At 43.6% G+C, this 27,959-nt stretch overlaps 1 protein-coding gene across 5 annotated transcripts in view; it reads left to right on the top strand.

Moving 5' to 3' along the window:
* The window catches only part of LOC311020511 (A-type potassium channel modulatory protein KCNIP2-like), a 71,486-nt gene that overhangs the window by 24,826 nt on the left and 18,701 nt on the right, over nt 1–27,959 (top strand). The window contains exon 1 of one of the 5 annotated variants that reach the window (XM_084020577.1): nt 4,961–5,111. The exons of 2 other annotated variants lie outside the window; for them this stretch is intronic. In XM_084020577.1, coding sequence (XP_083876703.1) covers nt 5,024–5,111 — 88 coding nt within the window. In that variant the 5' untranslated portion in view covers nt 4,961–5,023. Of the gene's footprint in view, nt 1–4,960; nt 5,112–25,793; nt 26,005–27,959 lie in introns of those variants that run through there. 2 more of the 5 variants (XM_084020572.1, XM_084020576.1) reach the window with 2 other exon arrangements.

Consider the following 27,959-nt stretch of genomic DNA (forward strand, 5'->3'; position numbering starts at 1 on the left):
TTCTGGAAATTATCTTCCATTTTACAAAATAATGTGAGATGGAACTTTATATAGTAAGATGTATATCTTCATATCTGTCAGCCTTGCTTACAGAGAAGGGCAAAAAAGATAATAATAGAAAATATTAGAATAAAAACAAGGCTCTTGTGCTGCCCACGTCACTCTGCTCCATGCAGGATGTTTAGCGGGAGGGAGAGTCTGGACAGCTAACTTCTTGGTCAATAAGAATCTGCAAATACTTTGCATTAGCTAGTTTTTAGTTTTAAATATTAACTGCACATCCAGCACTGCTGAGTGCTTCCACCTGTGCCTCAGTGTGGCTCCTCCCTCTCTTTCTCCTCTCCCACCCTCCACAGTCACATGTTCCCAGTGAATAGAGCGCTGAGTGGGTTTCGCCAGCTGGTGCCTTTTTGCCTGCAACATAAATAGTGTTAAAGACAAATGTGTGTGTGTGTGTGTGTGTGTGTGTGTGTGTGTGTGTGTGTGTGTGTGTGTGTGTGTGTGTGTGTGTGTGCGTGCGTGTACCAGATACTAGAGTGGAGTGTCAGTATCACACATCTGCCCTCCAACATTCCCGTGTGCCTTTGTGCAGCCTGCACAGCCCGTCGCATCGATTCCAAATCGGTGGGGAAATCATTATGTTGTGTTGTCCCACGCAACACACAAACATGCTCTTTCATAATATTTACCAGCCGTAATATCGGCTCATGGTATTGTTTTCACCTGGTGAGTCGGTGTATGCGTGGGTCGTCATGGAGAAATGTGGTCTTGGAGGCACTTTCTGGAGCAGGAAGTGGTTTGGAGTACCGTACAAACTTAGGTGAGGGAAGCAGGTGAGGTCAATCAGACAGTCGGTGTAGATTTATCCTCCTATTGACCTGCCAAAAAAGCCCCAGATTTCCAGCCTTGCTTGATGATATTTCTGACAGTCACTTCATGGTCAGGGCAGGTCTTAGGGCTCCAGGGTCTCCATCTTAATGATGGATCCAATCAGCGTGACAGCCTGCGGATCTGGAGCCTTACCCAGGGGGCAATGGTGCAGCAAGTCTGCTGTTTAACTCATCTTTCTTCCAGTGTGTTTGACCTCTCTCGCTCTCTTTGTCTGCCAGCGTGTTCCTCCTTCCCTCCTTCCCTCCGTCCGGCCATTTTTCTGCTTTTTGATCACTGACATTTTCAGACTGACACTATTTTTAGCCGTTGCATGAATACAATTAAGAGCTGCTGACATTTGATTGAAGCCTCAATTAACATTAAATACAAAAGCTTTTGTCAGCTGATAATCGGTGCTAAACGGGGCCGTTCTTTGTTTGGGTTGTATGTTTCGGTAATAGCCTGCAGCCTGGATCTGGCTAGGTTCACACCCTGGACATCTTGATGGTGGTGACTCAGACTTCTGGATGGAAAACACACAAAAAAAGCTGCACACATACATACAGCCTGCTGAGTCTTGGCACAAATCCTGGACATGTGTCACAGTGTCTACAACAACATCTCTCATTCTGAAGCAGCCACACCCCTCGCTCTGCTTCTTCTAATTACCTCGTCATACCTCCCGTAGGACAATATTCATCTACCCGCTGGCTAACAGGCAGCTAATCCGCTTCTTACCATATCTGTTTGTTTGGTTGGCTCGGCTGATGGCGTCTCAGTGTTGCAGACAAGCTTCTCCACCTCCTCCATAAAGCTGTCGGATATCTGGAGAGGGTGACGTACCTCATCCCCGGTGTCAGGGCTGGAGGTATGGTGTTGAATATGTCAAAGTTTTACTGGAAGGACAACGGGTCCCTGCAGCCCAGTTACCAGGAAGTAATGTTGGCAATCATTGAATGTGTTCATGGCCTCATTTTTATTTTTTTTCTCAAGCAAGTGACATATTACAAAGAGCGCCGCACAGAGCAGGTGGCGTAGCGTTCGGAGTGGCTCGTTTTTGAAAGAAGTGTGGTAACGAGTATAAAGAAGGTGGGATGTTGCATCAAACAAACACAGGACTTTCATCCAGGAGGTCTCTGTTCATGTCCCGTGTGAAGCAAAATTACTTTTGACTTCAAATCAAAGTTACATTTATGGTCTAAAACCTCTCACTCTGAGGCTTTTCAGATTTTCAGAAACGCATGCTGGAGTCCCTTTGAAGCTTGATTTTGTTTGAATTTTTTGCTGTAACTGCCTTGCATTTCATGCATTCAATGCATTCAGAATTGCCATTGTATTCTGTACTTCACGTGTGTGTGTGTGTGTGTGTGTGTGTGTGTGTGTGTGTGTGTGTGTGTGTGTGTGTGTGCATGCATTAGAATAGTCACCACTACAAGTCTGTAATCCTTCATGCTACACTGATCTCTCAATCTATCGCCTCAGTTCCTCTCCAGCTCCGTACGTGTGTGAACACATGTGTGTGAGTGTGTGTGTGGGCCTGCGTGCTGCCTTTCTTAAACTACAATGTGACTTTAAGAGACTCTAATATTCATAGGCTTAGGGAGACGAGTAGTTTATGTGCATGTGTGTGCGTATAAACAGTGTTGGGGAAAAAAGTGTTTGCTTCGCTCACATTTCTTTACAAAACCCTGCAGATTTAAAGGTGAAACAAATAGATGAACAATCAGTGATTGCCTTTTATCCACCTAGAAACCTTCTAAAGATGATCTTGCTCACTTTAATGAGCACATTTTGCTGTTTTGCAACTTAATCGCCATGAATTAGTCTGGCTATAAATGTCCTCAGCACTTATGATATAATATATACCAATATAGAATTTGTCCATGTGTTGTTTCTTCTTCTAGGGGACATTTTTAGATGAATGAAATCTGTTCTTGGAGTAAAGCAATGCAGTATGGATTCCTCATATTTCCTTTTTTTTGTGAGTAAGGTATGCAACATGCTGGCAGGATGATAAAGAAAGGTCCTGCAGGCAGCAGACAGGTTCAGCTGATTGCTGTCTGCTCTGCTTGACCCAACATGGCTTTCCTCAAAGACAAATTATACACAAAACAATTCCAACAGAAGTGATCGGGCACTAAAGTTAAATGTTACTGTGTGGCTGGGAGTTGAACTATTGTCATTCATTGATTTTCTGTGTATAGTGATCTTATCATTATGATGATATGGTGAACAATGAAGTTGCCTATTCATCCAGGTGATGTTGTTGTGTTTATGTCCATGTGACAAATGTAAGTGCAATGTTTTAGCTTTGTTTTTGGTCTCTACCAACTACTGAGGTAAATATTTGGCTCTTTAGCTGCTAAATTCTCAAGTATGTTCATCAGCTCGTTGGTCTGCTGTCTGTTAAATGCTAATGAGAGCGTTGGGAGTGAACCACGTCTGTAAAAACCTCTGTATCGCTGAGATTTCACAATGTTTCTATGTATAGAAACATTGATTATAGCCCATTTAAGCTGATAAGATACTAAAGAAAACCTCTCTCTCACACACACACTTTGAAACCCCATCTTCACTCTCATTTATGGGAGTTCATCCTGATTAGAGATCCCTGAACCAAGAAGCCAGAAGTTAACGTTATTAATGAGTGAGTAATCCTTATTCGATCTTTAATTATGAGTCAGAGAAACCTTAAAGTCTCCCCCATCTGCTCACCCACATGAGTCCTGCTGTGTTACTTGGTTATGTCAGGGCTCTTATCTCCGTCTCGCCGCGTTGCTCCTCTCTCGAGTCCAGAGCGGCTCGCTGTCAAACCCTCATCTGCACTTTGACCCCTTCCTTTGACTGCCTAATGAGAACGCGAGCACAGACCCTGCAGAAAGAGAACAAAAACGTTTAGAGGAAGCATCTGCCCGATGCTGTTGATTGATTTTTTTTCTCTCTCCCTGACCTAAGAAACAGACAGGTGTGTGTGCGTGCGCGCCACTCCTCCTACCAGAAAAATCCATCGAGTCTGGGGTTGCTGTGGTAACGGTAATCACTTTTAATTCAGCATCAGGGAGAAGGAAGGAGGATAAAGGTGGAGTGGCAGCAGTTTAGTAGGGTAATGTGGGAGTAGTGGAGGGAGAAACAGTGAAACGTGTCAACGGGGAAAACGCAGCGAGTGTGTTTCCTTGTTTACTGAATATTAAGACTTGACATAAATACCTTTCTTTCTCGGTGCCACTGGATTTAAAAGCCCCTCCCCTCTCCTCCCTCTCTGCTGGCAGATAATAATCCTCCCATCAGCTGCTGATGAGGGCTGGTATTTGTCCGACAACCTCTCTCTCTCTCTCCTGTCAAGCTTTTTTAAATTTCACCACACCGGAGAACGGAGGGGAAAGATATGAATTATGCATTCCCACTTTTTTTTTTTTTTTTTTGCCCCATCTCCAACTCCCTATCCTGTCTCTTCGTATACCTTCACTTTTGCTTTTGGCTCTCACACTCCACCTCCTCTCGGTCCTTCTCCCTCGCCCGCTTGGATGTACCGTTAATGAGCCTGCGGAAGACAGACGGACGGACGGGAGGAGGACGCTGTATGATGCTAATTAATGGCTTTGCTTCATTTCTCTGTCACTTTTCTCTACCTCCTGCTGGCTCAAACACACACACACACACACACACACACACATTCAGAGGCTGTCTTCTCTATGAGTCGTGAGTGGAGGAAAAATAGAAAAAGTCAACAAGATAGAAATAAAAAAAACACCACCTGCCACTCAAGACAGCCTCCTCGTAGTACACTCCTCGCACACATGCAATAACACACATGCACTCTCTCGCATGTGCACCGGTCCGCCATGCTCCCCTCCCAGCCAATGAGAGGCCAGAACGAGGTTTCACAGAGCATGAGGGGGAGGAGGCAGAGTGTCTGTCAATCAGCCAGCACCCTACAGGTGGAGAGAATAGTGGAGAGAAGGAGAGAGAGGGAGGGAGGGGGGGTGAGAGAGGAGGAGAAGAGAGGAAGGCACACCTACTGTACACACACACACACACACACACACTCACAGTGCTCTGTTCCTCCCCTCCTACCTTGAGAGCTTTCTTCCCCCGGCAGACTAGCCGACACCACCACCACCACTATCATCACCTCCACCACAGCTGCACCAAGATGAGCCAGTGCAGGAAAAGGTGCAAGAGGCAGCTCACCAAGGTGGCTCGCTATTTCTACCACTTCCTCATGGGAACGCTCACCCAAGGTAAGCGCCCCCCCCCAAAAAAAACTTCCACTTCCACACCCGGAGCTTCTGCCGGTGGATCCGCTCAGGAGCCAAGTGGAGTTGGAGTTTGTTGTGTGTTGAGGAGAGGTGGTTTCTGCTTTATTTTATTTTATTTATTTTTTTGCTGCTGGTTCTGTTGTTGCTCCATCAGTTCAGTGTCCAAGCGTGTCTGTGGTTGAGTTTGTGCTCTGCCTGGATGATGGGATGGGAGAGCAGATGCACTCCTTATTTGCATAGATCCAAAACAAGCTTGTGAGGAGTGTGAAGTGTGAAGTGTGTGTGTGTGTGTGTTTGTTTGTGTGTGTGTGTGTGTGTGTGTGTGTTTGTGTGTGTGTGTGTGTGTGTGTGTGTGTGTGTACAGTACATACTGAGTGCTTTGTTTCATCTCCAGACACAGAGACCATACAAAGCGGGCAACATCAAACATCTTAAAGATTATTCTCTGCATAATGTTCATATGTAGTGTGTGTGTTTATATATATGTATGTATGTATGCTTGGGGGCATACGTTTTCTTTCCACTTTGCTCAATTCCTCTGCATAAGAATAGATGATCAGTATGCACAGTGAGAATGAAAAAGCCGTTATAGTTAAAAGAACTCTTCTTTCTATCTGCCTTTTGACTCCTTCCTCCTCCTCCTCCTCCTCCTCCTCCTCCTCCTCCTCCTCCTCCCTCCCTCCCACAGCTTCCTCTCTCCTCCAGCCCTCTCTCTAGCAGTCAAACAGATTGCCCTCTGGAAGCAACTGGCATTCCACGTCCATTGAGAAACTCTCAGTGGGAGAAAGACACACAGCCTTTTATCCAGCCCTTCAGTCAGCTCTCAGCATGAGATCAACTCACCCATCCACCCCTCTAGCTCTCCCTGTACAGTTCCCCACAACTCTATAATGCTAATCTCTGCTCTGAGATTAGAATATGATTGGCTTCTAAATCTTTCCTTGATACTCAGAAGGTCTCATTCCCTTTATGTCCCCTCAGTCTTTGTCCTACTGAGCTTAGTGCCGGCTGGATAACGTGTCCTCAGCCAGGAACGCCCTCTCTCACATTGCCTTCTGGAGGCTGCTGCTAAAGCTTTACACCCATTTCCCTCTTTTTATTTCCCTGTGAGTGATATTGAGCAGCAGCTCACATTGCCTTGGGGAGGACACAACAGAGAAGGGTTGGTTCTATTAAATCCCAGCAGTTGATCCTAGAAGGTGGAGAAAAAGCTCTGTTTAGATGACCTTGTCAATAGAGCGGTGCATGAATGCTAATTTGAAATCCATGACACTCATCTCCATCTCTCGGTTTTTCTCCTCGTTATCTCCTCAGACTTTGACTGAGCTTCGTGTTTGTGCTCTGAATGCAGCAATTGAGGCACACACACACACACATACACACACATTATAAGCCATGTATGAAGATTGTTTCCTGACCAAAACAATAACAATCACCACATTCAGTCGTGTGGAAAAGAGTCAATAACCAATATTTGTGCTGATAAAGGTTTCCTTTAGTTATTTAAATCATGTTGTGGATGTTTTTTTTTGTTCTTTTGTGTTTGGGAAGCAGATGTGTGACCAATTATCACATTATAACAGTCACACGTCATTATTAAAGCAGTTAAAACTCAATTAAACAAATCAAACTCAAAATAATGGAAATTTAATTAATAATTTCCTTTATAAAAGGATAAGCTTGATTTTCTTTATTTATCTTTTTCATTTTTCATAAACTACAAACACACGTTAGCTTCACTGTACCTTCCTTACAATGACCATAGCCACAGTTTATTATATGTCAGTCCTACATACTCCATCCTGCTGTTGTTAATACTCCTCCAGATGCATATTAATCCTCCGCTGAAAGTAGTTCCATGACAAATAACCTGCTGTTTTATCAATGTTTGTTAAAAACTAGTCTTCAGCAGCTCCCCTCCATGAAGTATTTATTAGAAACATTGTGTGTGTGTGTGTGTGTGTGTGTGTGTGTGTGTGTGTGTGTGTGTGTGTGTGTGTGTGTGTGTGTGTGTGTGTGTGTGTGTGTGTGTGTGTGTGTGTGTGCGTGTGTGTATACGCGTGCATGCATGTGTGTGTGTGTGTATGCACTTACACATCCTTAAGTTTGCCCAGAATGGAGTTACCATGACTACTGGCTCCTGTGTGTCTGTTTCAATAGGAGAGAGAGAGAGAGGCAGAGCGATGTCTGCTTCGGCGTGATGGGAGCCAGTGAGGGCTGAACTGTAATGGCTGTGCTACAGAGGGATTTCATCAAGCCCATTCAGAGTTTAAGATTTGGAGTAGTGTGGCATTTTTGGCTACGCCGAGGGACGTGCCATTTAAGTTGGGCGTTGACTCCGCTGTCAAAACTGTAACCAAAGTATGCAACATCAAACACAGGACGTGTGACATGAACAGAACCCCGGTTTAATTGGTGTTTTACTCCACCTCATTGGACAAAGTCAGCGGACCGTCTTTGAATTCTACCAATTCTGTTCACGACTTTCATTCTCTCTCACGTCTATAATTAGACAGTCAATTATAACAATAATCCAAATCGCCCACCGTAGACCAACAAGGTGCTCAGGAGCCTGATTGTGTCTGGTAACGGCTCGCTGGTGTTGGTGTTGGTGACACGGGGGTTTGTGTGCATTACTGATGACAGTCATTTGTTGTCACCCTCCTTCTTGCCCCTACTTTGCCCAGTAATTAGTATGTTTCTACAGCCTCTGTAGGGAAAACAAGAGGCCGGTGTGTGTGTGTGTGTGTGTGTGTGTGTGTGTGTGTGTGTGTGTGTGTGTGTGTGTGTGTGTGTGTTTCTGTGTGTGTGTGTGTGTGTGTGTGTGTGTGTGTGTGTGTACACTGCCCTAAAGCCTTGTTTGTATCGATTTACTGAATAGCAGGACTAGCTTTGTTTAGTGTAATTAATGTATGAAATGCTGTTCAACTTGTTTGCCCACACCAACATAAGCATAAAGTATACATTAAACCACTTAACATACTCCAACTATACACACAACATCTTCTCTTTCCACTTCCCCCTGGCATGACACCATCCCGCCCCGTAGACGTTGCGACTTTGGCTGTGTAGGATCTCTGCGAGCCCTATTGATCTGCCCTTTGGCTGCGCTCTTATACAACCGCAACAGTCGGAGCTGACAGCTCAGGTCTCCTTCCTCTATCCGCACCATCTCCTCTCCTCCTCCAGTACCTCCTGTCCCCAACAGTGTCACGTACCCGTGCTTTGTGTCATTGTAGTGTCTCTTTCAATATGCCAAGGAGATGAAAAAGCACTCTTGGTTTTATAAAATATGCTCTTTGCAATGAAAAGGGGCTTCGGAGAGTGAATAAATGATGAGTAATAGCAGCTGGGGTTTGACAAGAAAATAAAGAGGTTGGATTTGTGATTTGTGCCGACGACTACAGGCCGTGCTCACCTTCACGGGTGGTAGCTGTCTTTTAGGGGCTGCTTAGACCATTGGCCAGGTTGAATGTGGGTGTAGCAATGCTGGAATATGCCTTAATTTGAATTTACGTAATTTATTATAGATTTTTCTTTGTCTAAAACCACATTATCCCCACACGGTGAAGAAACATGTGTCCAAAACACTGAATCAGTGAGAAACGCCTTTGGTTCTGTTGATGACACGTGATGATGGCCACTGCTATAGTTTCTCCCCTTTTCCATTGGCTTATCAACATGTTTATAGCATTGACTGCTAAATGCATTCTCTCCCGTTTTCATAAATAACTAATGACCAGTAATGATGAGGAGCTTCACTGTGACAAAAAGCAGTTCAGCTTCTTTTTTTTTCTTCTTATCTAATAAACGACCAGCGGACCTTCTGCCCTAACAATGTTGTCCACAGTAACTGGACACAAACATGTCGCCCTGGCTTGTAAATTGCTTTAGCTTGTGATGAATAGCCTTAAATCAATATTTCATGTCTGAAGATGAATGTCTTCTGTGTGTAATGAGCAGCGATACCTGCTGGTTATTACTGCATATTAATTCTCTCCGTGACTAGCTTACTGAGATGTATTCAGTTTATAAAAGATGCACCCTCCTCGTAGTGTGTGTATATACAGTATATTTATATGAGCACCAAGAATTAGTTACATTAATTTGCCTCTTTAGTGTGTTGGAGTCATTTGTTTGCTGGTTTAACATTTTTCTAAATAAAAATAAGTCTTCCTCTAGAAGCTGCGATATCTTTGCACTTTCTGATTTAATATCAAGCTTTCTAGCTTTCTGTTGCATGAGCCTGACTACTTCCACACCAGTGGGAGTTTACACGCATACATCGGCTCAGATTGACACACACACACACACACACACACACACACACACACACACACACATTTCCACACGCTGTTTGATTCTCTTTGCAGCTCACTCATGGTCATGACCAAAGAGACTTTGTTATCAACCTTTGGTCGATGAATAAAATATGTTTGGTCCGAGCCTCGGCACCACCGTGGAGATGCTGAGCTTTATGTGTGTGTGTGTGTGAGATTGTGCTGCTCTTCCAGTTTATTTTGAAAACTTCCTAACACTGTTAGGAGTCTGTGTATCTCCTTTCCTCCTCCCATTCAAGCACCTGTAGAGTTGATGCCGTTTAACAGCCTCTCGTCTCTGATGGATATCACGTCCGTCACGTCCCTCCACTTTTGATGGAAGTTGACGTTTATCGTCGAATTTAGGCTTTGTGAATAAAACATAGGCTGCCTGTGATGGTGAAAATGTGACGAGTGCTCGCAGGGGTTAGTGTGTGAGTGTGTTGCTGTATTTGAATTGGCCTGCACTACAGTAAGTCGTATCACAGTGTGTGTTAATGGCTCACAGCGGGGAGGAAGTCGGTCATTAGCATAAGGATAACTTACGTTACTCCGAGCTAAAGTCCCCTGCTAGTGTGCTTTGCCACGGGGTGAAGAGGAGGCGTACTAGAGCATAAAAGCAACGTGTAAACCCAGCAGGAAGCAGTGCTGCAGCCTTGAGTTCAGGGCAGAATCAGAGAGATATTTTTGGATTAATTTACAAGAATTTGCTTCATTTGAGAATATTATTTCACTGGCTTTTTGTCGTTTGATAATCTGCTGGGTGATATCTTAAAGTGTGAAGACGGGAAGGCATAGATGGAGACCTCCTATCACGTCGGAGCGCCCACATCCATTTCAAGAACACGCTTGTTTTTCTAGCCAGACGTGAAGATTCTCACTCAAATCCTCTCGCTTGTGCCGCGTGTTCCCGCGTGTTGTCGACACCTCCTGACTCGCGCGTTCAAAGCCGAGATAAAAAAGTTGGCCTAAAAATAAAACTCCTCGTGGAAGTTCAAGGTCAAAACCTGCGCAGGAACTAATAGTTCCTCTGAAGATCTAGATTTAAATAGCACATCTCCGAGTCTCGCACGTGGCAATCCAGATCAAGTTATTAAAGGAAAAGCGACAGTTGGTTTGTAGTTATTTGTGCACTCCGTGTATGCTGGATAATCCCTCTGTGTATCTGTTGCTTGCTTTCTTATCCTGTGTTTTCTCTGGCACCTATCCACTGTTTTAGCCTCAATCTGCTCCATGCTGTTCACGTTTCGCTCCGTCCTCCATCCGAGCTGATTAAGTCGGTGTTCTTAGCTCGCTTTGCCCGCCAAGCTCTCTGGTGTATATATGAGTGTGGTGTCTGCACTTTCTACTTCTTATATCCACTTCCAAACATGATTTAAAGCAGGTTACAGGTTCCTCACCTCTGACCAGCGCTCCCACTTCCTCTCCAAAGATACTGGAGGGGGAGACGAGAAGCTGGAAATGATATGTGATTAAATTTGAGTTCTCGCCTAAAGCCGAGGCCGGTGTGAGCCGTCTAATTGAATGGTCCAGTACATGAGGCTGTTCTTGTCATCCCTTATTTCTGTGAAGAAGAGCACCATCACCTGGTGCGGAGCGGCCTGTTGATCTTCAGCTGCCTGTAGGTCAGTTTGCCGTGCCAGCCGGGCTTTCGGGTGGAAGCGTGGTCCCTATCACTGCTCCACACCTGTATAGTAACAGCTCTCAAGCCTGCTTCTTGCTTCACCTCCTCAACTTCTGCTCCCTTGACCTCCATCCATCCATCCCTCCCTCACCTTCTCCCTCCTAGCAGAGATGTGAAACATCACCTCCATCCATCATGTGTATACACACACACACACACACCTCACATCGGCTAAAAATAAACCCCTATTAGCAGCAAAGAGTGTGTGGGGAGGGGCTGGAGAAGGGGGCAAAACTAGGTGTGAAGAGAAGGTGTCAGAGAGAGGGGTGAAAGAAATGTGATGCAACGTCTAGAGAAGAGAAAAAGGGAAAAGGTTTTATATTTTTAACTACGTTTCTCTCTTACTGGAACTTCTTCAATGACAAAAAAGTATTTATAAATTCACCCAAAATTAGACATTGGTGCTTTCTAATGTGTCAATGTGTACAAGGCTTTGCAGGTTTGCTTGGCTTCGTCCACATGAAATCACTTCTAGGTTTCTGAAGAATGTTGCCAAGCCTGAATTGTGGTTGATTAGGAAAGATGGGGGCAGAAAACAGTGCTTTCAGAGGGTTTGATGCAACTATCTTAAGGACTTTATATCTTTTTATACAGTTTTTTTCCTTGTGTTTTATTATAGCGCCAATTATTTCATCCTAAGTGAATGTTTGAAGGCAATTAGCATAAGGTATCACAAATATCCAAACAGCCTTAGAAGAAGAAAATATACAATTTGCCAGCAAAATAAGTTAAACGATAAAATCAAAAAACACTTTGTTCCATAGAGGAAGTTACTGATTTGAAGGCTTTTCTTCATTGCAAGCCTCTAGTTATGAAACTGCTTTTCAGAAACTATTTCAACACACAACATGAACATGCAAGCAAAGCCACTTTTTGGCTCAGCCGGTGTTTCATTTGTAAGTCTTTTGTAGCAGCGACCGGTGAGGACAGAGCAGCTCGGCATGTCAACACCAAGTTTGCTGTTGTGTCAGCGACTGCAGCACTGCAGTAGAATATTTGACACCGTGACTGCTTCATCTCTCTCCTGAATAACAATAATCTCTTAGTGTCATGAAAGCTCTTCTCGGGGCAGATGTTGCAAACTAGGATCTGCTCTAAACTTGCATTGGATAGCTGTTTTCGGTTTGTGTATTGCATCATGTCGCTGTCGAATAAACCATGAATATATACGTTTTAAATAAGTCGGTGTGCTTTCTGTTATCAGAAACATCTTTTGGGGTATCTGAGTGTTCTCTCTTTCTCCTGGCACAGTTCCCCAGAAGAGGACGAAATGTCGTGTTTGATTTAATTTGTTTAGGTATTAGAAAAGCAGACGATACATCTGAGCAGGAGACAAAGAGCCTGGCCACATTTGCAGAGTGCTTATGGTCCGTTTGCTTGTTACAAAGCATTGGTTGAAGTCAATTTGTGGACATACAACATCTTTCTCCATTTTCACGGAGAGGTGCTGCATTTATTCAAGTATTTTCCTTGTCTGTGAGGAAAATAAATAATGAGAAACTAAAGATAGCCCAACATTAGTCCTGTTTTGTCAACAAAAGGTTGTTGGATCTCGCTCTCTTGCTCTGTGTCTCTGTCCGTGGTGCTGAAATACAGCCTCTCTCTCACAAGGCACTCACTGTCTGTTCCCTTCAACGTATCAATTAGTTCCTGTCTGCAACGTGTCCATGCATTCAACAGCTACAATGTGTTGCTGTGATTACAATCCCCACCCATATTTTAAAAAAAATATGTATGCAATTCAAGTACTTAATAGGCTGAAACGCCCATTACTTCAACAAATTATCCATAAACCACACGGGGAAATGAGAATTCATTAAATATAAGTTGTCAGGTTGTTATATACGTTCTGCTGCACCATCGGCGTGTGAATGGGTGAATCTAGTGTAAAGTACCTTTTAGTGGTTGAGATGCCTATAGCTGTATGAATGCAGGTCCATTTACCATTGGCTGACACTTCCTCCAGGTCTTTCTCCTTCACCTCTGATCAGCCAAGTGGAACACCCTCACCTTTTCCACATCTCTCTGCAGTCGGAGAGAAGGAGTGACATCGTTACCCTCCCAAGTTTCCCTCAACTTGCTGAATCCAGGCAAACACAATATCATGTCTGCATGTATCACATGTGAAAAGACAAAGTAATGAACCCCAGAAAACTCCAAAGAAATGTGTGTGATATATGCAGAGAAAGAGGAGATCCACCAGCAGTATTGCTCTCTGTGCTTAATGACTGACAGTTATCGATATTTTCTCGAGATGGATGAAAGAACATCAGACCCCATCAGACCCAGATCCACTTCAGCCCCCTCGCCACTCAACCATACATGCCGTGAGCAGCCTCCCAGACACAGGCATGCACTCCTAACGTAAAGACGTAAAGCCCTGATTTCAGTTTCTGAACATTCAATTTACACGTTAATGACTCGCTCTCAATTTTTCAGTTTTCAGGGGAAATTTTTAGTAGTATTTTGATAAATAATTAATTTTCTAATCAGCTCTTTCCAGCCAGCCCCTCAGTCATTAAAGCCTAACTAACCTCATTGGAAGTGTATTTTCCATCCTTCGTTGACAAGTCCCCTTGGCAGGTGGATAAATTTACTGCTAACTATAGATATCAGAGCAGTGGATAAATCTATGCTAACTATAGCTATTAAAGGCCTCAGGGATCAGTTACACTCCCTCCGTGGTATAAGTTTATACCTGACTCTTTACTTCATTCAGGTGGGGTTTGTTTTTTTGCAGCATTACAGATATATAGAGCACATCCATACTCTAAAGTACAAAAACAAGTATAAAATGGTGAGGTCTGACCTGTGAATCCACAGGAGACGGCTGCAGATCTCAGCAAACAGCACGTCCAACTTCAATAGCAGTGAAAGGAAAATGGAGCAAATAGTTGTATACTGTAAATGTAAAGAGAACATATCTTTGTAAAAAGTCCAGGTTGGGCTCCGTATAAAATGTTAAAACATAGTGGAAAATATTCATCACAAGTCTGATATAACATCTTAAAATCCACCCCCAAAAGTCAATTTACTAGCTTGAAAGACAATTCAAATGATATAAAGTATATTTTCTCTGCTCTACATACTACATAATGCAGTATGTATCATCGTAATACATTTCTTGATGGAAAGTGAGTCCCCATACAGTAAATGTTAGGTAACTCATCTTTTAGACAATTAAAGCCAAAACAATGTGTGCTGACACACTGCAGTATTTAAATATAGCTCTATCCTCTCAAAGAAATATGTATATATGAATATTACACTGTAATCTCATCCATCAAAGGGGTGCCACCAGAAAAACACAAAGACGGTAAAGCATCTGACACCTCCACAAATTGGAAAATGGTCGCCCTGATCTGAATAATAATCAGCTGTTTTGTCAGGGTTGGCCCGTGTTGTTTTCTCACCATGTTCACACACACACACACACACACACACACACACACACACACACACACACACACACACACACCTTTGTATTTGTTTGCTAATGTAAAATGAAAATACATTCTATATTAGACTATTAGAGGGGAAAAAACCCTATTAATTTAAAGGAGCCTTATATATGATTTATTCCATCCCTCTCCTCCTTTATTTTCTTCCTGCCGTCTTCCCTCTGTGTCACTCTTTGTAATGGACAGCAGTGGATGGGAACAAAGAGAGGAGGCGCATCAGGCCGATCCACCAGGGAGGCTGGTGGTCAGAGGCACTAAAAGTCTGCTGGTCCCCAGCTGGGACGGAGCTGTCTGTTCCACTCAGCCGCCCAGGCATGAGGACACCAGACCCCGGACGGGGACGACCTTGAGGGGCCGCGCCACTGACCTCTAGTCGACATGCCAGGGAGGGAGAGAGTGAGAAGAGGGTGAGAGAGAGAGAGGAAATGAAGGGGGAGTAAGAAGGTAAAAGGGGGGAGGATGGAGGTGAGCATTGTGTCGATAAGAATGTCTTCCGCTGGAGTTACACATAAAGGAAGTGAAGTTGAGCGGAGCAAATCAGGGAGAAGGAGGAAGCTGAAGGTGACAAAGTTGAAAGGAGACAGTATTGATGTTGGGGGTAGCAAGAATGTTTAAAAAAAAACTTGTATTCCTTTATTCTGTCTGTCGTCAGACTTTAGTGTCAGCTGTAATGTCAGGTCAGCACATTTACATTCAGTGTAATAATAATAATATTTCATTTATATAGCACCTTTCATGAAACCCAAGGACACTTTACATAAATAGGGAGGAAAAAATCATGCTTGTAAATCATGTTTAATAAAACGGGATCGTTTGCATAATGGTAGTGACGATGATAATGATGGTTATAAAACTGCAATCCACCCTTTGCTCCCTAACAAGCGACAAACGTATGAAATAAATAATGAAATGGATGAATAAATATGTCAGGCCCCACTGAGAGACTCCTTCACCACCGTTCCTGATTGACAACAACGCTCTCTCTTCTCTCTCTTACTGTAATGTGTCAGTTGCTCCTCATTTTCTCGAGTGGCACTTGTCTGTCATCTTTTCTCGCTGCGTCAACTTGATGTCTGTCAGTCAGTTGTGGGCTTCAGAAGAGTGTGTGTGTGTGTGTGTGTGTGTGTGTGTGTGTGTGTGTGTGTGTGTGTGTGTGTGTGTGTGTGTGTGTGTGTGTGTGTGTGTGTGTGTGTGTGTGTGTGTGTGTGTGTGTGTGTGTGTGTATGTATGTAAAACCAGGGCTCTGGGTGGCTGTCATTCAAATAACCGGTATCACTTTTTTTCTAATTATACACAGAGACAAAGCAGCATAACATCTTTCGCTTTTGTAAAGAAAAAAAAATATTAAAATTAACTAAATTCTGAATCTGATAAATTCCTGTTTCTGTGAAGTTTTTGCTTTGAAGATCTAAAACAACAAAAGGGCAAATAAAGGGCTAAAATGATTTACTGCATGAAGGATTAGAAGAATGTTCTCGCGTCACGCTCTTGATCAAGTATAATATTATACCAACACAGTTCTTATGAGTAGCTGGTACATTGTTTTTTTTTTTTTTATGAAATAGAAACACTTCATCTTCTCCATCCTGAGTTTTTTCCATTTCTTCGATTGTCCCACGCAGACACATGGTCATGTCCTCGGTGAGAGTCATATAAACATATTCAAATCATATGGAAACCATAATATTTGCGATCCATCATACACAAGCGTTCTGGTTTCATGTTATTAATTCTGTGGCGTCCTTGAAAGGCTGCGTGTCCAGAGCTCGTATGAATAGGAGATATTCTTCTCACGCCTACAGTGTCGTTTACACACCAGACGTGCCTCTTTGCGTCTTGGGTTTATTTTTGTTTCCTTGTCAACGTCGTTCACATCATCACCGCGTGTCGCTCCTCGCTAGTTGTTTTTTTTTTTTCATCTCTGTGTCACCTCTCTCCCTCCTCCCAGTCGTAGTGGTGTGTTCAGTCTGTTGTCTCTCTGCTCTGATGCCTTCCCGCTGTTCACTCCGCTTGTCCATCTCCTGAGTCTGCATGATGTCAGTCGGACTCCATTTCCTCAGATCCAGGCCTATTGTGTATGTGCATGTGCCCGCAAACACACACACACACACACACACACACACAAGGGTATGTGTGATCTCATCAGTTCCCACCTCCGGTTCTCCGAATCTGATTCCTCTCAGGGCTATTTTTAGCTGTGGAGGCTCACTCCACACTGTGTAACACGTCATGACCCGTGTTCCTGCCCGCCTTTGTGCAAAAGCAGCAGATGACAAAAGGTGTGTGTGTGTGTGTGTGTGTGTGTGTGTGTGTGTGTGTGTGTGTGTGTGTGTGTGTGTGTGTGTGTGTGTGTGTGTGTGTGTGTGTGTGTGTGTGTGTGTGTGTGTGTGTGTGTGTGTGTTACTCATACTATACATACAAGAGCATTACCGTGAATTAGAGAAATACTCTAAAAATCAGTGAATATGCACTGTAATGTCCCGTTGAGCTCTCAAAAATATCCAATTAGACTGAAATAGTGCTATCCCACAATGCAATGCTTTGTTTTATAGATTCAAAAGTTACTGTTACTGTGACTGAGGTGTCGTTAATGTTGTAAAATGATGACGGTGATTCATTAATTAATGATTTATTCAAGATATTTTCACTCACACACACACACACACACACACACGTAGAATAGATGCAAATGTAATATTATTTGCTCACAAAAACACAGGAAAAAAAGCAGCCATCTCGCAGAATCAGCATCCTTGTTAGTGCAGACAATCCACGGAGATGTATGTCAACAGATTTGGTGGGAGCTACAGTTTCTCCAGCAGAAAGAAGCTCCCAGGACAACTGTTTGCAACTAGACAACACTGTTTATTGGAAGGAAGGCTGCGGTTGATTTTCTCAGAGTTTTTTAGCAGCACAAACAGTTTATGTGTTGTGTATTGGGAGGTAAAAACATCTCTGCAAGGCCAGATACTTCGGAGAACACTTCAATATAAATTGGAAGCACCCTGGGGTCACTAGGACACACTTAAGGAGTTATAGTGGCTTAGAGGCTGGCACTGGAAAGGACACGGAGGACACATGAGTGGACAAACAAAGAGCAATAAACATACTGAGAAATGAGGAAAAAAAATCACTGCTCATTATTGTTACCCATCATATTCTTGCTTGATTGATCCAGCCTAGAAATGATAAACTCTTCAGACAAATACAGTATATTTACTTCAAAGCTGGAAGAGCAGCAGGACGAGGATTATAAACGTTTATCCTCCGGGAAGCATATTCAGCTCCTCTATGAAATAACCCCACTCGGCGTGGATGCGTGTGTTTATTATGTGCGTTTGTGTGACTGCTCTGCAGAATACTAATGGGCGGTGCATCGCCTGCACCGCCATGATAATGAGGTTTGTCATGTCCACAAGGTCTGGTAATATCAGAGAGACGGCAGAAACTTAACTGTGTGCAGTGAAGCACCCGCCGCCGTCGTGTGTGTGTGTGTGTGTGTGTGTGTGTGTGTGTGTGTGTGTGTGTGTGTGTGTGTGTGTGTGTGTGTGTGTGTGTGTGTGTTTGTGTGTGTGTGTGTTTGTGTGTGTGTGTGTTGTGTGTGTGTGTGTGTGTGTGTGTGTGTGTGTGTGTGTGTGTGTGTGTGTGTGTGTGTGTGTGTGTGCGCGTGTGCGTGTGCGTGCGCGTGCGTGTGCGTGTGCGTGTGCTACATGTAGTTGTATATGGGATCAATATATTCACCGGCACAATATAATAGATGACATGTGAACGCCTGTCTTTCTCGTTTTTATCGATACATGAGGCTGAGTGAAAAACGACGAAGTAGGTGTGTGTGTGTGTGTGTGTGTGTGTGTGTGTGTGTGTGGCTTTGGGGAATTGACGCTATATGTTGTGTCTATTTCTCTCTCGCTCTCTGGTGACACTTGACAGGTTTTACTCAATAAAGCCTTTAACTGGACCTGCTGTCAGAGACGATCGCAGCGTTCACCCCTCTCCTCTCCCATTTAATCTCCTTAGAATTAAAAGCTAATTGTTGTAGCATATCCTCCCCAGTTATCTACATTTTATCCCTAATGTAAACAGTTGACTGCACATATTGACTCTTTGAACAATCATATTCCTCTTGTTTGTGTGTCTGTGTGTTATGCCTGCTCATCACCCTCGGTGACTTTGCAGGGGTTTTTTGTGCGAGCAGAACAGGCAGATTTGTCCTTTGGTATAGGTTGGATCATTTTGTGCTTTTTTTTTTGATGAGCTGCTGACTCGGCTCGTTGCCATTGCCCCGTTGTCCATTGAGACATTACTTTCGATACGACTGGACGTGCTGTGTGTGGGCCCGTTTGTCCTTAACTCCAGTGAGTCAGTCAAAATGATTAATTCGGCCGGTAGTTTGGAGGTGCACACGCTGCAGTGAGAGGGGTTTTGTGTTCCATACATATAGTTGAAAGTCGGGCACAGCTGGAACAGGTTGGCCACGTCGGGTCAGCGTGCAGCTCAAGGTCTTCACCGTCCATGTACGTTGAACCTGTGACTCTTCAGTTATTACCTCATCTCGCCCGCCACCAGAGCAGCCGGCTCCACGCCAAGCTATATGTGCCGTTCTGTTAAAGGTTAGGCTGAGGACTTGCTGCTGATGAGATGGCGTTCCAGACTTGGCACCGAGTCAAAGCATGCTTTCATTTAGTGGCTATAAGAACATTTGAAAGTCACATGTGCGGGTCGTCTACCAGAACATTCTCAGTACATGCAAGTCTCTCTCTGTGTGTGTGCGCGTGTGTGTGTGTGTTTGAAATCCTTTGAAATGTATCTGAATACTTTAATCTACACTGACCTCTAGTGGAGGGTGATTGAAGTTGCAGTTTAGGGAACGTCCGGTGACAGCTGATTTGTATTCATAAGAAAGGCATTTCACGCTCCTTTCCTGCCGCACCCTCGCCATCTTTATTATTTCTACAGTTCAGTGTCACTCCTGAATTATTTTTAGGATTCTCTCTCCTCTCTTACAGTCTTTCTTCCCACTCAGCCTTCTTTCCTATTCTCTTTCTTTTCTCCCGGTAGGTTTCTAGCCATGCAGCATTGGTGAAATTCAGAGTTCACTCACTCTGCATTCAATTTGTATTATAAATAATGCGTCGTTTGGTTTTGACTGGGCGTCCAAAACTGTTTTTGTCATTTTAAATGTCCTACATTGTTTGTAGATATCGCTGAACAGCTGCAGCTGCACACGTGTTTGTATGCTCTGCTGGTGCACCATGTCGCTGCTCCACATCTATTATGTGTCGTCGTGGTGCATAACAGCAACTATAACAACAACACTAGTTTATATGACATACTGTCATGGTGCAAACAAAATAAAAGATTAACACGGAGGGCCTCATTCAGACCAGCTGAATGGTTAATTGATAGAAGGTGGCTTTTCTTGTAAACCTTTCCAACAGCAGTGAGATTGTGAGGGAAAAACAACGCGGGACTTATCAGACAGGTGGTGCCTGACGTGTTTGTTCATGTGTACGGGTGTAGCACTGGTGGAAGACATAATACTTGAATAAAAGTAGCAATCAAACAGTGTCCAAATATCATCAACATAAATTACAAATATAAAAAAGTATTCTTTATGACATGCAAGGATAATATATTTTATAGTGTTTACTCAGTGTTAGTGATGTATTCATGTGTAAATTACTTTAAAAAGGTGGAATTTTCTTTATCCACTTTAATATGTCAAGTTTATTTGATTATGTTTTAGATCAATCTGCATCTGAAAATTAACTCTACACTTAAATTATTTATTAAATGTTAAGTTGAGTAGAAAGTACAGTATTTATTTCTCTCTAGAATATAATGGAGTAGAATTATAAAATAGCAGAACATGCAAATACTCAAATAAAGTACAAATACCTCAAAATTGTACTTGTAAAAGTACAATAAGGTAGACTTTTAGCTGCGTGTTCGTTCTGAGCGTGTCTGCGGAGGGCGTTCATACACACAATTTTGACAAATGTTCATGTGTTTTTATACCATTACTTCATCATAACATTGATATAGCAGACTTCTCGAGTGAATGACATGAATACAGGATAGTATATTTAAGTGGAATAAAAGTTAAAGGAGACGAACCAAAACTTTAGTCATTACCAGAAAGTGTTGGATTTAATTGGATCTCCTCTTGTAATATGTATGAGTCCCTGTGGTCATGTAGTCGGGATGTAAAACTGCATAGCAATGACTGGAGCCCCTATTTCAAACAACTACCGTTCCTGATATTTGCTGCCCTTCGTGTCCACTAGATGTCCCAGTTTAGCCAGAATGTAAAAAAAAAAAAAAACGTCTTCCGCTCCGATGGTCTCTTCGGTCATGTCGTAGTATGATTGTATTGATGGTCCGTGCGGCTCAGCTCACAGTGTGACACAGAAGGACATCTGTCTTGTTGCTCTGTTGATTTCAAATCACTGGAGCTCTCATGTGATGATAGTGAAATCCCTCCGCGTGAAGGCTGGAGGACTGTGATCTTATCTCATGTATGTGTGTGAGTTCCTCTCTCTCAAACATGGTCAGCCGAGCCTCATCGAAGCAGGGATCAATATTGGTGCTCTGGAATTAGCACGTCCTGTGGATTAGAGACGGTAACGTGGAAGGATCTATACAGCTTAGCTGTCATATAGTTTCCACCTTCATCTCTGTGCAAGATGTCCTTTTTTCTTACGACAAGATAAGAACGCTGCAGGCCTGTCATAAATCTTTCTCTGCTGTTTCAAGTCGCAATCTGCCGTCGTCACCCTGCGGCGTTCCGATAAAGCTCCGATTCCCCCGAGGTCTTAAGTTTTGCCGTATGCAACCGGTACATAAATGCTGAGATATGAGTCCATAAAGCCATTCACTTGAGTTTGTCATAAAACCCATGAACCCATCAGCACAAATGTGAACAACACTCTCTGGAGTTTAGCACCTATCAATTGACTGGCTTCCCTTCAGTGCTCACGTCTGACAGCCTCCCTTACAGTATATTTAGCAGCAGGAGGAATTTGGAAAAATCAATAGGAGCCAGAGGGGGAAGAGAGGAAGCGAGGTAGTCCGTGTTTTGTTTTTAGAGCTGAGTGAGTCTGATTGTCTCATGTGATGGGACGTATCGGAGACAGAGCATGAGTTAATGTGTGGAAAGATTTTTATTTTGAAGGACTTCATCACAGTCTGCGATGCCTCGGCAGGGCATCAGAGTCAAGAGATGAACCTCTTGGTATGAAAATGTATGAACATGATTTGGGTGAAAAAGCATGCCCTCCTCGTGTTATTATTATTCTGTTTGAACCTTTCTCTCCACTTCATAAACCTGCACACTACCCCTAATATTTCAACATAATATAACTGTATACAGCTCGTGGTATAAACCTGGAATATTAGTCCTCCTACTATAGATATGAGTTTTATTGTGAGGAGGAATACAGAAACAGGAGTGTTGGCAAACGGCCCCGTATGAACTGTGGCACCGAGCCATGTTTCATGTCATGTAGCAAATCTCAGAAGGAACAGATTAAATTCAATATTTAAAAAATAAGACATTTCTTTGGCTGAAAGAAGGGTGGCGATATTAATAAGTACAATAACTTCCACCTGTCTTTTCCTCCCAAAATCATTGTTGTACTCCCAAAGAGCTGCAGTGAGTATTTCTTTTTACAGCAACACTCTAATCTTTTCACATGATTTCTTCTTATTCTATTTCCGTTTCTTCTTTCAGTTAAAAGACGAGACGGTTTCCCCAAGAAAACAGCAGGAAAACACATGCTTCTAAAACTGTCACACAAAAGAGCACAACAATTCCCAGTTAATATGCACATAAAGATATATATATATATATATATATATATATATATAGATGTGTTATCAAAGACCATCCACATTAGATGACGTTAGACTGCTTGTTTATGTCAGAGCCTCTTCTTGCGACACACTTTCTGAAGATTGAACGGCACTTTTGCCTGGAAGGCATTCCTCAAAAATCATATCTGGTGCAGGATGAAATGGTTGAAGTGATAACTGCGTCTGCTCGTTAGTTTTTCCTACAGAAAGAACTTTTCAGAAAGCTATTTGTCCTCAATGAGCAGGACGGTAAACAGACCTGTTGCAGTTTTTCGACATAATCGGACGTTCAGATTCAAAGTCATACGGAGTTCTCTGAAAGTGTGAACCTCGTTTGTGTAGATTTGATGAAGAATGGAGGGGAAAGTCGGGGAAGGAGAACAGCAAAGAAGTGGAGGTCACATCTGCAGGTCCAATTTTCTATGGTGACAGCCAGAATGAGGTGAAGAATCCTCCAGCAGGGGGAGAGATGCTTGAGGGTAATAAAGAATAGACGTCTCTTCCCTCTGTGCTTTGCAGATTACCACACAGAGGGACCCCGACCTTCGTCGCTCGGGCTTTCCAGTTTGTCCTCACTTTGTTGCTTCATCTTCTGTTTCTGTCTTATCTTCTCATTACTCTGCCAGCTTTTTTCATGCATCAACAGCCTGCCTCACTTCTTCTTCTTCTTCTTTCCCTCCACCTCTGTTTCTCCACAACCATTCAATAAATAAGCGGGGCACAGAAATCATTTTGAAACCAACAAGCCCAGCTCAAATTCCTCTCTCGTCCCCCCCTCTCTTTTGTGAGTGTGCGGTTCAATATGTCTCTGTTTACGTTCACCGTGTCTGCAACCGGAGCTCAGCTTCAATACAGCCATGCATTACTGCCAAGGAGTGAAGAGAAATGGCTCTGCCGTGGCATCGTTGCCTACACGCCATCCAGGAGTGGAGTGACGTGACATGAGGTTAGGTTTCCTGTCACCTTGCCTGACTCATGGGTCTGATGATCGCCGTGGTCCCCGGTGATGCTGTTTGTGTGACAGACCTCTCTGTAATGAGGCTCGCTGCTGTACAGCCCGGCAAACGTATAGGAACAGGATGCAGACACTGCACATTTGTCAAAGCCCTGCTGTCTTGCATCTCACAACCTTATCCTCACTCCAGAGAAAAGAGGCAGAAAGAGGAAAGACAATGGGAGAACAAGACAAAGAGGGAACATTGCACGTCTTTTTTCCAATTCTGTTATTTTTGTAGCATGAGGCGAAGCGATACCCTCTCTGGGAGTCGGGCAGGGCGGGGCAGAACCTCAGACGGTGGCGAACACTGGCAGCCTGCACTGATTCTTGCCAAGAGTCTGATTCCTGTCATATTTGTCTTCTTTTAAAACGAGCAAGTCTACTTTCAATTAGGGACTGTCCAAAAAAATAATTACTTAAGGAACATTCGCTTGCCTTTTTTCTTCCAGTTCCATTTTATTAATAATTCCCTTGTAACATTTATTATATGAAAATAAACAAATAGCTGCATCAAAAAGCAGTCGTTTGCATGTGCCATGGATCATTAAGGGGCAGATCTAGAGGAAAACTAAGCTCTGTGTGTCAGAAAGTGTGTTTTTTGTTCTTCTGGCCAGCATCACCTTTATTATTCACTTTCTTCTACATCATAACAGAAAGCAGAACTTGGGTGGAGGTGGAGTATCATGAAGTAAAACAATACTATGATGCAAGTTCAGCATCATAGATATACTGTCTACTTTATGTATATTTGTATGTTTGTTTATTTATTGACATATTTGCGAGAAAGATGGTGCATTTTTAAGTCAATAGATGCACCAAAGAAAATGTTAATACAACTTAATTTTCATAGCGTCCCTTATTTAAGGTGATTCTTAGTCGAGGACTGATCTCAACTATTAGTGAAAGGGCATGATTGCCTTGAATTCTGCTATTAAGGTGTTTTTTCCTCTTCTTTGCTGTGTAAAAACTCCCTTATTGACTTTTAATTCACTATTCTCTAATTTGTCAGATGGCAATATCTAAAATACCTCTTTTGAACATTAAAGGTCTTTTCTCACCCAGCAGTGTATTCCATCTTCATAATAATAATAGTGGCTTTTGGTTAATGACCAAGATGTGTACACTTCAGTTAATTGCATTATGGGATACTTCATGTCCACTGTGGGATACAAAGGCAAACATGATATATTGTTAAGAGTGAACAATTACGACACAGCTCAAAAGTTTTCTATCAACAAAACGGTGACAAATATTTTCCATAAATGCATGAGGGCTTGCATCATCAAGTGCTGCTTGAGAAGGATATTCCTCTCACCTGTTTCTACTCTTTTTATTAAGTCACATTTTATTACTTACAACATTTATTTTCTCCAGCACACCCGTGCCAGAAGCTACTGTACATATCTAAAAAAAAAAATAGTTGCACTTAGCTCCTGTTTCTGTTGTCATCTTTGATGTTTGTGCTTTCTGTACTGAAGCCAAAAAAAAACCCTTTGGCCATGGAGCAGCACATTTAAAAAGTTAATGAGACATTGTATCGATCCGGCCGACATAAAGGCTGCAAAACGCTCTCCATACAGTGAAAACACACATTTTGATACGGGACTTGAATAGAGATGAACATAAATATATTTCCTTTCCATTCGTTAAATCTGGCTTCTAACACTCTCTTCTAGTTACCAAGGAAACAACATTAGGCAAATCAATGAAGGTAATGTCACAGGAGAGGAAGGGCATACCTCAACTCTGCCCCCCCCCCCCCCCCCCCCAACAATCTATCTCACTGTGTGTGTGTGTGTGTGTGTGTGTGTGTGTGTGTGTGTCTGTCTGTCTGTCCGCTGCCCCTCCCTCTCTCTCTTCTCCCGCTCTCTCATTTTCTGTGCCATCTCCCACTCATCCTCTCCTCCCCTCTTTATCTCTGCCGCCTCTCCCTCCCTCCCTCCCTCCCTCCCTCCCTCACTCACTCCCTCTTTCCCCCTCACAACACTCGCTTCCTGACAACCACTGCCAAAGGACTAGCAGTCGCAGCACATCCCAAGTTCCCATTATTCAGCGGGGGCCTGGAAGAAGAACGAGAGAGGAGAGGAAGAGGAAAGAAAAAGCTGAAACTTTAGCCCAGGAGCCTGGAGCTCCGTGTTGCAGCCTGTAGCTCCAGCAGTATGGCCTCCAGCAGGGAATAAGAGGGGGGTTGCCCGGGGTGACGGAAGAGAAACGCCCATCGAGCCGACCTGCTTTATTTCTTCTTTATATTATAACTGAATTTCTATCATCAGTCTAATTTTCAAGTTACGATACAAGATTTGGTCCAAGTGGATAAAAGTGAGGAAGGAGGCGGAAGTTGACTCTGAGTTAAAGTTGGACAAACTGTGGTGCGTCGGGACAGGCGGACCCGGCCCGGCCCGGACCTGGCTTGGTGGCGCAGTGCTGGGCGATCACAGACGGTGATCTCCCGAGATGTTGAGTCTGGATGGCTTGGAGATGATCGCTGTGCTGGTGGTCATGGGTCTCTTCATCAAAGTCCTGGAGCAGTTTGGGATGTTCGAGCCCGTCGGAGGGGAAGGTAATGGATTTTCTCTGAGACTTGTTGGCTTGGCAACGGGACATTAACGGTACAGTAAAAAGAAAAGGCATGATTTTAAAGGAGGGGCGGGTAGGAGTGTGTGCATGAGATGATGCGCTGCAGTGCCCGTTCTGTCTGGTCCTGAGTGGGCTGCAGTCCGGACTGAGGGGGTTTGGGTTACCGGTGCTGTGGGCCGTGCAACACACACTCTCTCTTACACACACAGACACAGACCGACACAGTAACTTTAGCTGTGTGTGAGGCCTCCCTCTGCCCCCGGGGTGTGTGCTTTTACCCTCTAATCGATAACACTATGGACAGAGTGGGTCTGAGTGCTGTGTAGAGGAACTCGTCTCACTGAGGGAATGTCAGCCTCACTCTCTCATTAGCCGTTACTTTAGAGCCGTGTCAAGAGAGAAAATATGGCGGTCGTGGGTCAACATGTTTTGTGGCGAAGGTCTCCTAAATGTGTTTTGACAAATTCAGCTCAAAACTGTTTGACACATCCTTTTCCGCGATTGTAAAAGAGAATTGTGGTAAATTAGTGGTCGACCAAAGGCTCATTTAGAAGGTCAACTCACAAATGATTCATTCAAGTTTAACAGAATGAAACACTTATTGAATTATACTTTTTTACAGCACTTCAAATAGCGTCGGCCTCTAAATCACGGGGTCGACTGAAAAGGTCCCTGTGCCGCTCTGGCTCACCGCCAGGTCCCGTCACCAGGCTCTTTTTGGCCTGTCTTATATAGATTAGCCATGCTTTGTCCCCCCCCTAAATCCAATCTGCTTCACCTTGTCCACACTTACTTCTCTCTTCTCTCTTAGTGACAACAGGGGCGATGGGATTCTTATCTCCGCTTTTTGTTTTACGCCGCCCGTTGCCTAGAGCGCCCTGTGGCACTCCGACAGGGTCTTGCTTTTCTTCTCTTAACAAGAACCGACACTCATTTTGAGTCGACCACGTGAAGGGCAGGACAGTTTAGTCGGTTAACGTTAAAAAGAAAAAAAACACACTGCATAGATTGAGAATTTGCTCTGGTAGATACTTCGGGATGAGACGAACTCCATCCCTGATGCACCTGCTGGACTTCACCCAGGAGTCAAGGTGTGCCAATAGCTCTGTCATCAACTCAACAAAAAAGTTCCCCTTGGGAAACCGTGGCGTCTATTTGCTACATACACATGCATGCAAAAACAACCAAGTACACGCACATCCATTTATGCACACTCAGGCTTCATTGTATATTTGACCATACTGTATGGAAAATGGCAGATGTAATGTGTGTGTGTGTGTGTGCGCCAACTCCCCTGTGAGTACTTAAGCTAATGAATTTTCCTCTTTAATGGAGGATCTTAGTCTGAGTTATACAGCGCTTCTTCACCAGAGGGCTTGTAACCAATACACACTCCATATAAGGGCATTCCATCGACACTCGATGTACGCGGCCTCTCTGTGTGCTGCGTTCATGTCTGAAGCGGCTTATATCCCATTCATCACTCTGGCGACGCCATGATGTGATTAATCAGTTGATCTGTTCTGACCACGCGTCCCCGTGTGAAACCGACACCTTCATTCTTAATCCGTCCCCTTTCTTATTAATCCTCCACTCGTCCGTCGGACATGGATTCTTTCAACGTGCTTGACCTTTTGACTTTCATAGTCGATTCTTGTGTTGGCCGCTTGTGTGGCGGCCTTTCAATTATTTCCCTCTCAGGGTATTGATCCGCTGACGTAAGTCGACTTGATAGCAGTTCGTAGTTAGTTTGCCGGTTGTGTTCAACTTCATGGAAACGCTTTCCCCCTTTTGCTTTGGCATGACAAAAATAACTAAAATGTGTGTGTGTGTGTGTGTGTGTGTGTGTGTGTGTGTGTGTGTGTGTGTGTGTGTGTGTGTGTGTGTGTGTGTGTGTGTGTACACACGTACACACACTCCTACTGAGTCATTTTCTGG

This window comes from Eutrigla gurnardus (assembly GCF_963514095.1).
Source record: "Eutrigla gurnardus genome assembly, chromosome: 11".
NCBI lineage: Eukaryota > Metazoa > Chordata > Actinopteri > Perciformes > Triglidae > Eutrigla > Eutrigla gurnardus.